Source organism: Exophiala aquamarina (assembly GCF_000709125.1).
Source record: "Exophiala aquamarina CBS 119918 chromosome Unknown aczIA-supercont1.5, whole genome shotgun sequence".
Taxonomy (NCBI): Eukaryota; Fungi; Ascomycota; class Eurotiomycetes; order Chaetothyriales; family Herpotrichiellaceae; genus Exophiala; species Exophiala aquamarina.
In genome coordinates, this window is record NW_013550583.1 from 271,994 (window position 1) to 285,580 (window position 13,587).

The 13,587-nt window shown below is 50.1% G+C and overlaps 5 protein-coding genes across 5 annotated transcripts; 3 read left to right on the forward strand and 2 right to left on the reverse strand.

Annotated features, from left to right (window-relative positions):
* Window positions 1-534: 534 nt before the first annotated feature.
* Window positions 535-1,393, forward strand: A1O9_06768 (uncharacterized protein; the record flags this gene model as incomplete). The annotated part of the gene is made up of 2 exons (XM_013403715.1): window positions 535-715; window positions 789-1,393. 2 exons carry the CDS (start codon window positions 535-537, stop codon window positions 1,391-1,393), a joined length of 786 nt encoding a protein of 261 aa, XP_013259169.1.
* Window positions 1,394-2,145: 752 nt separating this feature from the next.
* Window positions 2,146-7,123, reverse strand: A1O9_06769 (IQ domain-containing protein containing GTPase activating protein; the record flags this gene model as incomplete). Its single annotated transcript, XM_013403716.1, has 2 exons — window positions 2,146-3,314; window positions 3,364-7,123. The coding sequence occupies 2 exons, from the start codon at window positions 7,121-7,123 to the stop codon at window positions 2,146-2,148; spliced, it is 4,929 nt and encodes a 1,642-aa protein (XP_013259170.1).
* Window positions 7,124-7,940: 817 nt separating this feature from the next.
* Window positions 7,941-9,842, forward strand: A1O9_06770 (inosine-5'-monophosphate dehydrogenase; the record flags this gene model as incomplete). Its single annotated transcript, XM_013403717.1, has 3 exons — window positions 7,941-8,142; window positions 8,196-8,504; window positions 8,701-9,842. The coding sequence occupies 3 exons, from the start codon at window positions 7,941-7,943 to the stop codon at window positions 9,840-9,842; spliced, it is 1,653 nt and encodes a 550-aa protein (XP_013259171.1).
* A 906-nt stretch (window positions 9,843-10,748) lies between these two features.
* On the forward strand, window positions 10,749-11,771 carry A1O9_06771 (uncharacterized protein; the record flags this gene model as incomplete). Its single annotated transcript, XM_013403718.1, has 1 exon — window positions 10,749-11,771. One exon carries the CDS (start codon window positions 10,749-10,751, stop codon window positions 11,769-11,771), a length of 1,023 nt encoding a protein of 340 aa, XP_013259172.1.
* A 347-nt stretch (window positions 11,772-12,118) lies between these two features.
* On the reverse strand, window positions 12,119-13,024 carry A1O9_06772 (uncharacterized protein; the record flags this gene model as incomplete). The annotated part of the gene is made up of 1 exon (XM_013403719.1): window positions 12,119-13,024. One exon carries the CDS (start codon window positions 13,022-13,024, stop codon window positions 12,119-12,121), a length of 906 nt encoding a protein of 301 aa, XP_013259173.1.
* Between the last annotated feature and the right edge of the window lie 563 nt (window positions 13,025-13,587).

A 13,587-nucleotide genomic window follows, 5' to 3' on the forward strand; every position in this document is an offset into this window, starting at 1 on the left:
CAGGGGTAATCGCGGTGAAGGTGGACTGTACCCAGCGTCACCGAGGGATAGGAGGTTGCCGTGACCAATAATGCCAATCCAGTAACTCCGCAAAGGTCACCGTCCAGTTGAAGCATTTGTTACGTGCAAACCTTGCACAGATTGAGTTCTACGAAAACTCACTTTATTACCCACCCAAAGTCCAAGCACGAGTTAAATTTACTACATAGAACCTGGCTATATTATAGATATTAATTAAGAATTGGGTCTATTTTGTATTAGAAGGCAGTGGGAACTGTAGATAACATCTCTGTACTTTGGTATGTTGGGCTGTAAAATGGGACTTGGACGATGACTCCTGCGCAGTGACTGTAGATGCATTTCTCTTTCCCGGAGCTCCTGCTTCTTTCCTATTCCACATAAATCGATCCATTCTCGCCGAACCAAGTCCAGCACACCACACCTACCACTTCTTTAACCCAAACCCACCAGATCAAGCTGCGCGCGCTCTGACTCCCCTTCTGCATCTCCGACACTCTGCCTGGAACGGTGAAGATGCGATCACTAGCGACCCTTGCCACTTTGGGTTTCGGCTTGATCTTACCTCTTCTCGTTCCTTCTGCCAGCGCCAAATGTTGTCAACCCGACGCCGGAGGTGACTGCGGTGATAACTCTGGAGGTACGCCGTGCTGTGGCTACAAGAAGTGCAACGGATTCTGTTGCGCTTGTCAGGGAGGTGAGTCATCGCAGTAGAGGGAGCAAATTTGTCTGTCCTGATCCGGTCGAAAGGCTAACGATCATGATGCCAGTCAATATCATCCGCGAAGAAATCGATACAATATGGAGCGGAACTCACTACCTGTGGACGTCTGTCATAACTGCTCCCTGGAGCCCTGAGAGTGGCTGGACAACCTGGACCTGTCGTGCGAGTCATGTCACCTCATGGGATCTTCCACCGCACACTACGACCCAATCAGATGCAAAACGCGGTCTTCCCTTCAACTCTCGTCCCACAGTCACTACCCATCCCTCCGAACTACATCACAAAAGCCGCTCTGCCCATAGCCATGGTCCTTCAGAGACAATGAGCTCGCCCACTCTCTCAAACCAACATCCCCGCACCTTCACCACGCATCCGGCACATCTCAACAATGCTCGCCAGCTTGCAGAGCTTGCCGAGCTCGCAGACGCCAAGTCGTTCTTCAAGCTCGTAAGCAACAGCGTGGCCGCGGGCGGCGAAGACGTCATCACACTGGCGGGATATCTCGACTACTTCAATATCACCGGGTCAACGTGCGAGACTGCGTATGGCCGGAGCGTGGTCGAGAAGTTCCACTGGCAGGACCGAAATGGAGACGGGATGTTGACGTTTGCGGAGAGTCAGCTGCGATGCGATGCTGAGGGATGCGTATGAGGCGTGCACGAGCGACGTCTAATGGTCGACTTTCCGCACAGTCAAACCGTCGTGGGGGATGGTTGGGCTTCTCGCTCGCCGACGGACTTTTTAATTAGTTGCTAAAGGCCTTATCGTCAACTGGCATTCGTATGCGAATTCTCATGCTAAACATCTCAGTCAATTGTTTGCGTGCCTCCTAGTCAGTTAGCCAGGTGGTTGATAGCATGTGGAATGGCCCAGAGAGATAATCCACAAGGTCAGACCCCTGCCTCGGAGCGTCTACTTTCTGTCCCTGGTATTATCAGTTAGTCTGAGACTTTGCTTCGCGCTACTACATAGTTAAAACCAGTGAAGTTCTGAGAGAAGATGGGTAGCGGATTATCTTTCTGTACGATACTTAACTTAGCCAATAGTACATATACCTAGCTAGTCTGGACCGGAAGTATCTATGTGTCGTTCATTTGTTGTTCAGGCTCAGGACGACCTGGAAACACCACAAGTTGGGTTGTCCTTCTTCTGCGTGATCGGGATAGCAACAGTGTTTCATGGACACCTCCTCACATAAATGCAGAGTTCAATGTATGCAAGTAGGTAACGCCACTCAATATCCAATCTAGGCCACTGCAGTGGTATGCATGCTCTCGCTTCCCTGCTTCGACAAACTCACTCATACCCAATTTTCGCTGGAGACTCCCAATTGTGCGCGCTGCTGTCAGATGTAGGCATTTCTGCCTATCAAAAGAAGACGAAAAGAAAATTCAGTCATCACTTCATTCATTATAAAATTTCTTCATGATCAAGTGCAAGAATAGGTTGACGTTGACACGGAGGGCATCCTCGAAGAATTCAAGGAATTGGGTGTTGTTGAACTGTGCCTGCAGCAGGTCATCGAGCACGACCTGGGCGTTTGCTCCAGGGATCATCATGTTTCCTGAACTGCCGTCGATGGTGAAGACTCCGACCTCGTTGGATGAGAAGGTAAGATCGACTCGGTCCCAGTGCCGTTCGTGGTAGCCGCGCCATTGGACGAGAACGCCTTTGTCTGCGAGTGTCCTCGCCGAGTATTTGTACGAGCCGAATTTGAAGGATCTACCCGACCGTTGCAGTTCGCGCTCATGATCCCATTGTTTGGTGAAAGGCATGACGAAGCGTTTTTTGCCCTTCTTGTTCTGCAGGGTAACCATGGCTTGGTCGATGTAGTCGTTGTAAGTCTTAAGTTGCTGCTCGAGGTAGACAGCTTGCTCGTTTAGTCGAGCAAGTGTGGTTCTCACGTTTTCCAACTCGCGTTGACGTTGCAGTCTTCGTCGATGTTTCGTTCGAATGTCAACTGCGATCGTGTTGAGCAGATCTTGGTATTGATTTGAGCGAGACAACCGTCCAATTGACTCAAGCTGTAAGACGTTTTCTAGAGCGATACGCTTGAGGTCAGGGTAGGACAGAGACGTGATATCCAAGTGAGTGTTGGCATCAGCATATGCTCCGCGTCCGTTGGTACCACTTTGAAGTTCATCTCGCACCAAATTGTCCCACTTATCTTCATCTTCTTCCGTGATAGGTTTGACCAGTATTTCGAGAAGACTTGCTCCAGATTGGATTCGAATGATGTACAACACACAACGCTTTGTTTCAGTAAACAACGCCTTAAGGTCGGCATCAGGGTCTTCCGAATTAAGGAGCTTCGGGCTCAATGTCAGGCTGATCTCCCCGGTACTGACACCTCGGAGCTCACTTTCATTGCTCTGGACGCTACCCAACTCTCGAAGGATGTCACGAAGCACATCGTCTTGACTAGGACAAATGAGGCCTATCTCTTGAGACAGCAACTTATGTATTGAGAAGATGTCAGCCATCTTGACATAGAGAGTTGGTTTTGTCTTCGCGTAGAGGTCATTGAATTCATCAATATCGTAATGCTCTTCTGCCGATGGGATAGAGATCACTTCAATTTGTTAGTAAACTTTTGTGCATAGTGAGATTGTTAGACTTACAGTGCCTCCAAATGACTACAAAGCGGCCGACAGATTCGCGGAGGTAGTTGTTCAAGGGCTGCAGGTAGACATTGTCACCACCAAACTCGCGCCCTGACGCAGCTTGGTTCAAGACCTTTGCTATCTCACCGAGATTCCGTTTCTGTTCTTGTGTCATTGCCCGATCAGCAACGCCGAATTTCTCAGGCTCGAGTAGAGCAGGTTGTAGATATGTCCGCCACAACCATTGACCCACAAGCTGAAGCACGGATCCGGACTCTTCTCCCGGGAACCGTTCTAACAGTGATTCAAAGGTCTGTTGCACAACGAAGCGAACACCAAACGGCATGCGGAGGAGGCAGTCCTCCAAGCAGAGAAAGAATTGGTCCGTAATATCTCGAAGATCTTGCATATGTGCAATGAATGTTGCTCGAGTCTCTTGGTCTCGAATGGCGACCTCTCTGGGTACATTCGGATCTCGTTGGCTTTGCCGACCAGTCCTCAACTCTTCATTGTTGATTGCGGAGAGGTAGATCTGCAGCGGATCACTTTCAAGGTCAAGAGAAGCGTTGTCGATAATATTTTCCTTGACCAGTGGCCCAAGGACGTCTCTCAAGAATTTTCGGTCGCGAGGAGATTTACTATAGGCGCCGAACAGCTTGTTGGAGAAAGAGTTGGTTCGTAGATAATCCTGCAGGGAGATCGCTGAATCAACTTCTTCCTTGATGGATCTAACAATCAACTTGACCAAATAATATTCTTCTCTGCGTTTCTGGGCGTATCCAAATAGACCCATGACAAGATGTTTGATCCTTTCGCATTCCTTCTCTGCTGTTGCTTGTTCTCGGATTCGTTTGAACAGTCTAGACAAGTATTGTGGCTGAGTTTGAAGGAGGAAGAATAGTTCTTGATAGTGTTCGAGTTTCCTCCGTGATGTCTTATTGAGGGCTTTCAGGTCGAATGGATCCTTTGAGGAGATATCGGAGTTGGGCAGCAAGCTTCCAACATGGCCTCCAAAATGTCTTTGATGCTTGACTACTTCGTCAAGTGTAATTTTGTTTTTGACCAGAAGCGCAATTTTGAGATCGAGTTGCGTGACATATTGATCAACAAGTTCATTTTGCTGAACGTGTTGCACAACAGTCTTCCGCAGCCGCTCAAATTCCACTTCTTCTTCAAAATCAAAATCACTGTCGTTGAGTAAGTGCACGAAGCCTTTCAGAGTTCCAACAGGAGGATTCTTGCCAGAAGTTAGGCTCTTGTAGGCTTTCCCTTGGATCTTGGCTCGCACGACACTTTGGATCTTTACAACTTTTTCCATATTTTCTTTGAAAAATCGTTGCTTCTCAACAAACTGACCCCGGATAGCCCCTGCTCTAATAAAAGCTTGAAGATCAACAAGTGATGCATGATGCTCCTCCAGTTCGGCTAGCAAATCTCCCACCCGGCTCCGGGAGAGCATGGCTCGAGTAACGGCTTGGAGTTCGACAATTGAATTATGATTCTCCTCAAGCTGCCCTAGAAGTTCGCCTGTATGAAGTCTGAGAATCGTCCCTCGAGAAATTGCTTGCAGCTGCGTAAGCTTAGGTCTGTGTCTATCGAGTAGTTTTCTCTGAGATTTCAAGGTCATACGGAGTAGAAAACCTCGGACGCTACCTTGTAAAGGGGTGACTGCTGAGGACTGTCTGAACAAAGAGAGCCTAAGAGAGTCGTATGCTTCTCTAGCATTTGCCGCACGCAATATTGATTGGAACTGGGCAATTGTTGGTGAATGCGATCTTAGTGTTCGTTTCAGGCTCGCAACATTTTGTCGAACATTTCCCGCTCGCACTAGAGCCTGTAGAGACATCCAATTTGTGGTGGAGTGCACAAGGGCCTTGTGAAGTGTAGCTTGTCTTCTTTGAGCCAAAAATGATCTTGCGGAAGATTGAAGCTGAGTGATGGCTTTTGCTTGTTTCTTGAGATAAGTATGGTCTTGCTGAAGTTGATTCCGTGCAAGCATGCCTCTAATCACAGCTTGGAGACCAAGGACCTCATTCTCCGAGGTTCTGGTAGCCTCATACTGATCAAAGGCGTCTCTTCTGGCCAAGGCCCCGCGAATAGCACCTTGAAGTTCACGGATTCCTTGATCGTGTTGGCGCAAATGGGATTTGAGTGACCGAACCTCCGTCCTGGCTTTCCCGGCCCGGAATTGACTTTGGAGCTTCAAGATCTCCTTTTCCTTCGACTTCCACATTCTCTCCTTTTGCTGTTGATTGGAACGGGCAAGAAAGCCGCGTGACGAAGCTTGAAGATTAGTGGCAAACTTCTGCATGTCGAGCCTGTAACCGACAATTTGTCTCACCCAGTCACCTCGAAGCCGCGATTGGAGGTCGACAAAGACTTCTTCAGAGTCCCACAATCTCTGCATCATATCGCCCAAACGAAGTCTGACAATCGCACCACGAACTTGATTCTGGAAGTCTGCGAGTACTGCTTCCTGTTCATGTAGCTCCCTGTCGATTCGTTGTTCTTCTGTCTCTGTAGGTTTCGGTTCCGGTTCGGCCCCAAAACTAGCACCCATACCTGAAAAGCTAGGCATACTAACACCAGCCTTGTCTAGGCCGCGTTGAGTTTGTTCGAGTTCATGGTGCTCAAATTCAAGCTGGCCAACCAGGTTACCGATCCGAAAATCGACCATCCCCTTGCGGTAGAGCAGCCATGACAAGGCATGTATGCAGTAGATGACCTTGGGAGTATTCTTCTTCTCGTAGAGATCAATTAACTCAAATCGGAACAGATCGGGAAGACCGACCTCCTCGAGGAATCGGAAGAACATGACAATATTGTCTGAGTGTTTGTACTGTAGCTTGGGGTTCCGGAAGATCCTGAGAGTTTGTTCTGGGTGGAATGCTTGCACGATTTCCGCCAAAGTGACGCCGTTACGCAAAGCTTCTTCCAGTTCCACAATTGCAGGGATAGGTTTGTGTATGATATCCTCTATCCATTCTTTTGCTTCTCCGATGTGGCAGAGGTATTCGTATGCAGCTAAGAATTGTCTTTGCTTGTCCATCCAATTCCTGTCGGCCCATCCGTAGCTCTTAGCTGACGACCGTCCAACACCCATCATAGAATCAGCGCGCTTCAATTGCCTTCTATTTTGCAGTCCTACGACAGATGGACTCGGCTTGTCGATTCCATATTCTTCAACGTCGCCATTTTGTGCGAACCGTGATAACGCCCTCAAATGTGAGGTCGAGGACTTTTGTAGCTCTTGAAGATCGGGGGCTTTGAATATGGTGCCATGTGGGCTTGTAGCGGTATGGTGGAGATGTGGCCTGAGGTTGATTGCCTCTGAGGAATATTCATGAGTGTGCTTCTCCACAAAAGGATCTTCGGATTGAGCTTGAGGAAAGTGGTCGATCGTTTGAGCTCGAGTGTGATGAGCTATTGGCCGCTTTGTGTTGGGAGTGGAGTTCGGAGATGGTGCTTGTGGCAGTGGTCGCAGGGTTTGCCGGACACTTCTGTACACATGGTCTGGACTGTTCTCAATGCTGGAGTGGCCACCGTATGCCCTTGTTGGAGTCATGTCTGCAGCTTCACTAACGCCTCGCTTGTGCCCGGGCGAATCTCTCGCGTAGGTACTAGAGTTGGCGGAAGTCACCGTACTTGTTCTGCTTGGTGCGAAAGCACTGGATGCTGCTGAATAGGCAGATGATACTGTGGATGTGGTAGATATCTGGCGTTGAGGGTAGCCGTAGTGGTGGTCTGTCTGGGCCCTTCGGAGAGCGTACGAAGACATACCGGAGAAGCTTTCTGCGTGTCAAGGTAGACAGGGTATATTTTCGACGGAGAGACTGGCTGCAGCGTTCGGTGCATCCTCAGCAATAATCAGAATGACATTGAAGTTAGCCAACTGGCCACATCAAGCTTGTGGTACCTAAATCAAGAGCGATTATTGCAGGTGTACAGCATGGCTCGGAGAGTGATTTGGTATTATGAGCCCAAAGTGTATTTAGGAGGGCAAACAGTAATGAATTGGAGCTCAGCAATGGCAACGTGAAAAGTTCTAGTTGCTCACAGATGCTGATTGTGGAGGGGTTTTCAAAAGTCGTGTTTACTTTTTGCTGAAAATGGTTTGGTGCTTGAGACGCCTTTCCAGAATTCTGATAGGCTGGAAGGTGGCGGAGGGCGGATGGCTATTATTGTGTCTGACGGTCTATTCCAACACTCGATCTTCATCCGCTGCTCTCCGAAGAGATTCAACTATCCTGTAACATTTCGCCTTTCTTCAAAATACTTACAATGAACTATTCGGAGCTCAATAGCCTGCCGTGCATGTGTTGTTGCTTCTACTCAAGCACTGCTTTGATTGACGCGTAGCACGGGAGTGAGCGACACGTGACGGTGTTGTCTGGACAAGGCGGCCAAGACATGCACACCGCTCTTGCTGTATTCGATCTGCCAAGACTTAGCGGCTAGCGAGCCGTCGTCCCCTCAAAAAAGTTTTCGAATCGCGCTTTGTCTTTGACGATTTTCTTTCTCTTGGGAAAAGTTTTCTTTGACCCCAGCAGACCAGATTATTTGGACCTGCTGTGAATCCTTCGATACCTCTCAAGATGCCTATTTCAAATGGCGATGCAGCCACCAATGGCATACCCCTCCGACGAAATGTCGAGAAGTTGGACTATCGAGACGCGCTGAAAGTCCTCGAGGCCGAGTACTCGACCAAGGATGGACTGGACATCCATACTCTGCTTGACTCGAAAGAGAACGGTGCCTTGACATACAATGACTTCCTCGTGCTTCCTGGATACATTGGTACATAGTCTACCCGTATCAAGGCTGAGGCGGTCTCTAACCAAATTGACCAGGTTTCGCTGCTGCTGAAGCAAGCCTTGACTCTCCCGTCACCAAACGCATTTCTCTGAAGACTCCTCTCCTCTCCTCGCCTATGGATACCGTCACCGAAGAAAATATGGCCATTCATTTGGCTCTTCTTGGCGGTTTGGGTGTCATCCATCATAACTGCTCGGCCGATGACCAAGCAGATATGGTTCGAAAGGTGAAAAGATATGAGAACGGCTTTATCTCAGAGCCATTGGTTCTCTCGCCTAAGACTACCGTTGGAGAGGCTAAAGAGTTGAAAGAGAAATGGGGATTTGGTGGCTTCCCTGTCACAGGTATGCTCTCCCAGCGTCACATTATTTCTGGTTTACATGATGTCCAAACCATTTACCCTTTTATACTTTCGTTCATCCGCAGCATGAACTTGCAATGGGGACTACAGGAGATTTCTGTCTGATTTATACCTCACCATGCTATTGTTGCTTGCAATTTATCCAGCATCACTCTTTTGTTGACAAATTGCTTGTGCAGAAACCGGCAAACTCAAGTCGAAATTGATCGGCATTATTACTACTCGTGACATTCAGTTTCATCCACGCCCTGATGACCTCGTTACAGAGGTTATGTCCAAAGACTTAATCACGGCGCCAGCTGGTACCACTTTGGCTGAAGCTAATACTGTTCTCCGTGAGTCACGGAAGGGCAAACTCCCTATTGTTGACAAGGATGGCAACTTGATTTCGCTTTTGTCTCGCTCCGATCTCCTGAAGAATCTCAACTACCCACTGGCTTCGAAGCTTCCTCACTCCAAGCAATTGATTGCCGCCGCCGCGATCGGTACGAGACCTGATGACAAGCACAGACTACAGAAGCTCGTAGATGCTGGTCTTGATATTGTCGTCCTTGACAGCAGCCAAGGTAACAGCATGTATCAGATTGACATGGTCAAGTTCATCAAGGAGAAATATCCCGGACTCGATGTGATCGCTGGAAATGTGGTCACTCGAGACCAAGCGGCCAACTTGATCGCTGCTGGTGCCGATGGCCTGAGAATTGGCATGGGCAGCGGTAGTGCTTGCATCACGCAAGAGGTTATGGCTGTTGGTCGACCCCAAGCTGCCGCAGTTTTTGCAGTTTCGTCTTTCGCAGCTCGCTTCGGAGTACCTTGCATTGCCGATGGTGGTATTCAAAATGTTGGGCACATTGTCAAGGGACTTGCTATGGGTGCTTCCACTGTCATGATGGGTGGTCTCCTTGCTGGTACTACCGAATCACCAGGAAATTACTTTGTCAGTCGTGAGGGCAAACTCGTCAAGGCATACCGTGGTATGGGCAGTATTGACGCTATGGAGGACAAGAAAGCTGGCGGTGGAGCGAAGAACTCCAAGGCCAGCAACGCCGGCACAGCAAGATACTTTTCCGAGGGTGATCGATTGCTGGTGGCCCAAGGTGTTTCTGGCTCCGTACTTGACCGCGGCTCTGTCACAAAATTCGTGCCTTACCTGCTGGCCGGCCTTCAACACTCACTGCAGGATATTGGATCGAAGAGCTTGGTTGAGCTTCGTGAAGATGTCATGAGCGGCAAAGTTCGATTCGAACTTCGCACTGTTAGTGCTCAGGCCGAAGGTAATGTGCATGGTCTGGATAGCTTCGACAAGAAGCTCTACTCTTGAGCTCGCATAAGGAAGATTCAGGATGCATAAAAGCGCGGCGACATGGCGTTCAAGGCGAAACGCCATAATCTCACTTCTGCTTGAGTTTGCGGAATCATGACATGATTTGTGAATGATGTTTAGATGAAAATGCTCACGCGCCTATGCAACTTTTGATATACAAAATGCAATTGGCAGCAGTAAGCCGTAGTGCCACACATTGTCTCTACTCTGGTAAGTTATTAGTCAATGCACAGAAGTAATGTGTCGACATTCGGTCTCTGCCATCCTGTTTTGTCCTCTTATGGATGTATCTCGCTTGCATATCCTCAGGTGCTACACAATATTTTATGCTAAGCTTGCACGTTCAACCTCGGGCGCGCTTCGGGAGCGGCTCACGTCCCCGCGCCAAGTCGTTCGTTACCCGTGGCCTGTATGAGTATTTCTGTTGAGACTCTGAGGCACAGTCTGCAAACGGCTATCCATGGTTGGCTCAACTCCGTTGGAGAAACAAGGGACGAGTAATTACCCAAATCGCCTCGGCTCACGATCTGTGTCATCAAGCCTTATTGTTGTTATCATTTTCCCATCCTCGGTGTTTCGCGCCTTTGACCACACATGTACTAGTAGTACTTTCCTTCGCTCTTACCCCAGATGAGAAGCCTTTCCTTGCGTTCTCTCTGCACCAGGCATACAAGCATTCTTTCGCCGAATCTCAATAGATTACTAGAGACTTTCCATTCGATATCTTACCCCCCTCGGCTCTCGGTACAGCAGCTGGGACAACTATCTTCAAGTCCTCCACGGCACAACCACAGAGTCAGAGACACAGCTCCGATTAGATACAGAAGCTATACAACGTCGCCTCACAAATTCAACGGCACTTCTCCTTTCTCCCAGCGCCACCGCCCTTTCCTTCACATAGCCATGTCTAAGACCAAGCCCAAGTCCAAATTCGAGGTACGGGAGTACTCTGACCACAAAGCGCCCGCCCCAGCATCGCCATCAGCCAGCATCATCCTAGTCTCACCGAGCAACGAAGTCCTCCTTCTCCACAGGGTCCAAACGTCATCAGCATTCCCGTCCGCCCACGTCTTCCCCGGAGGAAATCTCGAGGCCTCCGACGGCGCTCTCCCTTCCACGCCGACCGACATCAACCGCCACCTCGACAGCATCGCCTACCGCACCGGCGCGATCCGCGAACTTTTCGAGGAGACGGGAATTCTGCTGGCGCGCTCATCACTCTCCGCACCTTCTCTTCTCTCCGTCTCTCGCGAGCAACGCAAATCCGGTCGGGAGGCCGTCCACTCTGGCAAGACAGATTTCCAGTCGTGGTTGCGGTCGCTTTCCAGCGACGCGGTGTTGGATACGGACCGTCTACTCCCATTCACCCATTGGGTAACACCACCAAACGTCCCCAAGCGCTTCACCACACAGATGTACCTTTATTTCGTCGGCCTCGAGGAGAAGGGCAACCCCAGCGTCCGAGCCACCGGCGACAAAGTCGAGACGATGGCCCCTGAATGGGCCCCGCCTGCCCACTGGCTGAACCGCGCGCGAAGCGGGGAGATCATCCTCTTCCCGCCTCAGTTCTTGCTGTTGTTCTTGATCAGTGAGATATTTGACAAGGGTGGGATGGCGGCGGGCCAGACTGACGATGATGCTGAGATCCTACGGAAACGTGAGGAACTGAGACGTCTGATCGAGACCGGTGGTGGAAGTCCGCCCTGGAAAGACAAGTTCATCAGTCCCATCGGTGCCCAGTTCGGCCGACCGGACAAACGGTCGGTCTTGAGTTTGGATAAGCCTGGCCCAGAGCTGAAAGGGAGCGGATTGAGCGGCGAGAAGGACAGAGTCGTCTTGGTCAAGTTCAGCAAGGAGGGTCCTCGAGAAGTCGAGGTTGCGTGGAGGAAAGATGTCATGAAGGAGGGGCGGGAGGGGAAGTTATAGCGCAAATCCTGTCTTTTGGCGGCCCGGGGGAAATGTGGTGCTTGTTTTGAGATGAGGGTTTACGAGGATAAATGATTCGTACAGTGCCATTTGCAGACAGAACGATTTTCTGTCTGATGATAAAGCAAGGAGTGTCGTCATAGATATCAACACCACAACATAGTCGAGAAGGACGAGGACATTTAGCGCGAAATCCACATTGACATTGTAATCTGTCATCTCTCGAATTTCATCTCCTATTAATCGTATTGGTATAAACACCACCAGCGCCATCGCTCAATAACAAGACAAAGATAAGGCACCAGCGGCGAAGGAGAAAAATCCCTTCCGTCTCGGCCGCCTCTTTTCTAAAACCAAGACAAGGTCCACTGAGCAGGGAGATTGGGCCACCGTTCCTGCCAAGCTGCGAGGATATCAGGGACACGCTCGTCGAAGCCCAGCCTCGCGGCGCCCGTCCCGTTCTCCCATCCAGAGGCTCCATTAGCCTGGCGCTCCTGGCTAGCAGCCTCGTTGAGCGCGTCGGCGAGCTCGAGGATCGCGCCGCCTCCGACAAGCGCTTCCTCGTGATTATCTTTAATGTCGACGTTGAAGACGTGTACGGGCCTGTTCAGCGGAGCGCCCCTGTCGAGTAGGTTGTCGACCACGGCGTCCCAGCAGCGCTCTTCGCACGTGAAGATCACATCCACGACGCCGCCTTCCGCGCCGTCGGCACCTTTGTCACCCCGTGTCAGGGCGTCCATGCGCGCCGCGCCGACGATCCAGTCGTGGAACCGCTCCGGCCCCCATTTGATGTTGCGGTTGCGGTCCAGCATGTTGAGGATTCCGTTGTTGCGGTATAGCCGTGCGTCTTGCGCTTGCAGCTCGTCGTGCATTTTGGTGTATGAGGTTGTGTTGAAGTTGTAGACTTGCGGTTGCGAGATGGATGGCCCGGGTAGGCGGACGTATGAGCCTGTTCCAAAGGATATTACGGGGTATTGGTGATCGGAAGTCGACAGACGGAGGTGCGCTTCCATGCTTCGATTGTTGTTGGATGCACACACGGTGCAGAATTTTAGCTTGAAGTTGTTTTTTTCGGTTGGGCGTGCGGCAGAAGCACTGGAGGTAGGTGTATCGAGGGTGCCATCGACGCTGGCTACTGTGTTCTGTGGGTTGGACTGTTCTTGGAATGGAGGTGTTGAAGGCACTGGGGTCGGAGAGGGTTGAGGTGTGGCAGTCCGCCTTTGAAGGCGCGCAAGCCGAGGGTCTCCCGACATGACGGCAATGGAGGGATCGCAAAGCGGTCAGGTGTCAACTTGGCATGGTAAGAACTTAACAAACTAAAGGTTAGCCGTTTTGGTCGAGAAGAGGTCGTTGTGGGTGGAATATCTAAATTTGAAGTTGGGATATCAGGTGCGGTTGAAACAACCATTAAAAAAGTTGTCTCCTCAAAGTTGAATAGGACAGCTCCAATATTGCGTATCATCATAAAAGGGAGAAGACAGGATGCATCATAGACGAGGGTATCTTACCTCGATGGAAGTGGTTGATGTTGCTCTGAATACCAACCTCCGTGTCGCATGAAGTATGAGTTAGTTCTTGAACTACATGTTGTGGTGCTGGCCATGGAACTACTGGGAAGCAAAGTTGTCTAGTCCAAATTTGGGTCATGATCACGTGATAGAGCAGAACTTATTCTGTCGGCTGAGTTGCCTCTTCTCACTAGCGTCGATTCCTAATTGATTTAGGCACCGCAACCTGAAACACTGGCGTCTGAGGCTCTGGTCATGGTACTAGTAGCAGCCACGAGTCCTGGGCTGACTGCTATGAGTAGGACTAC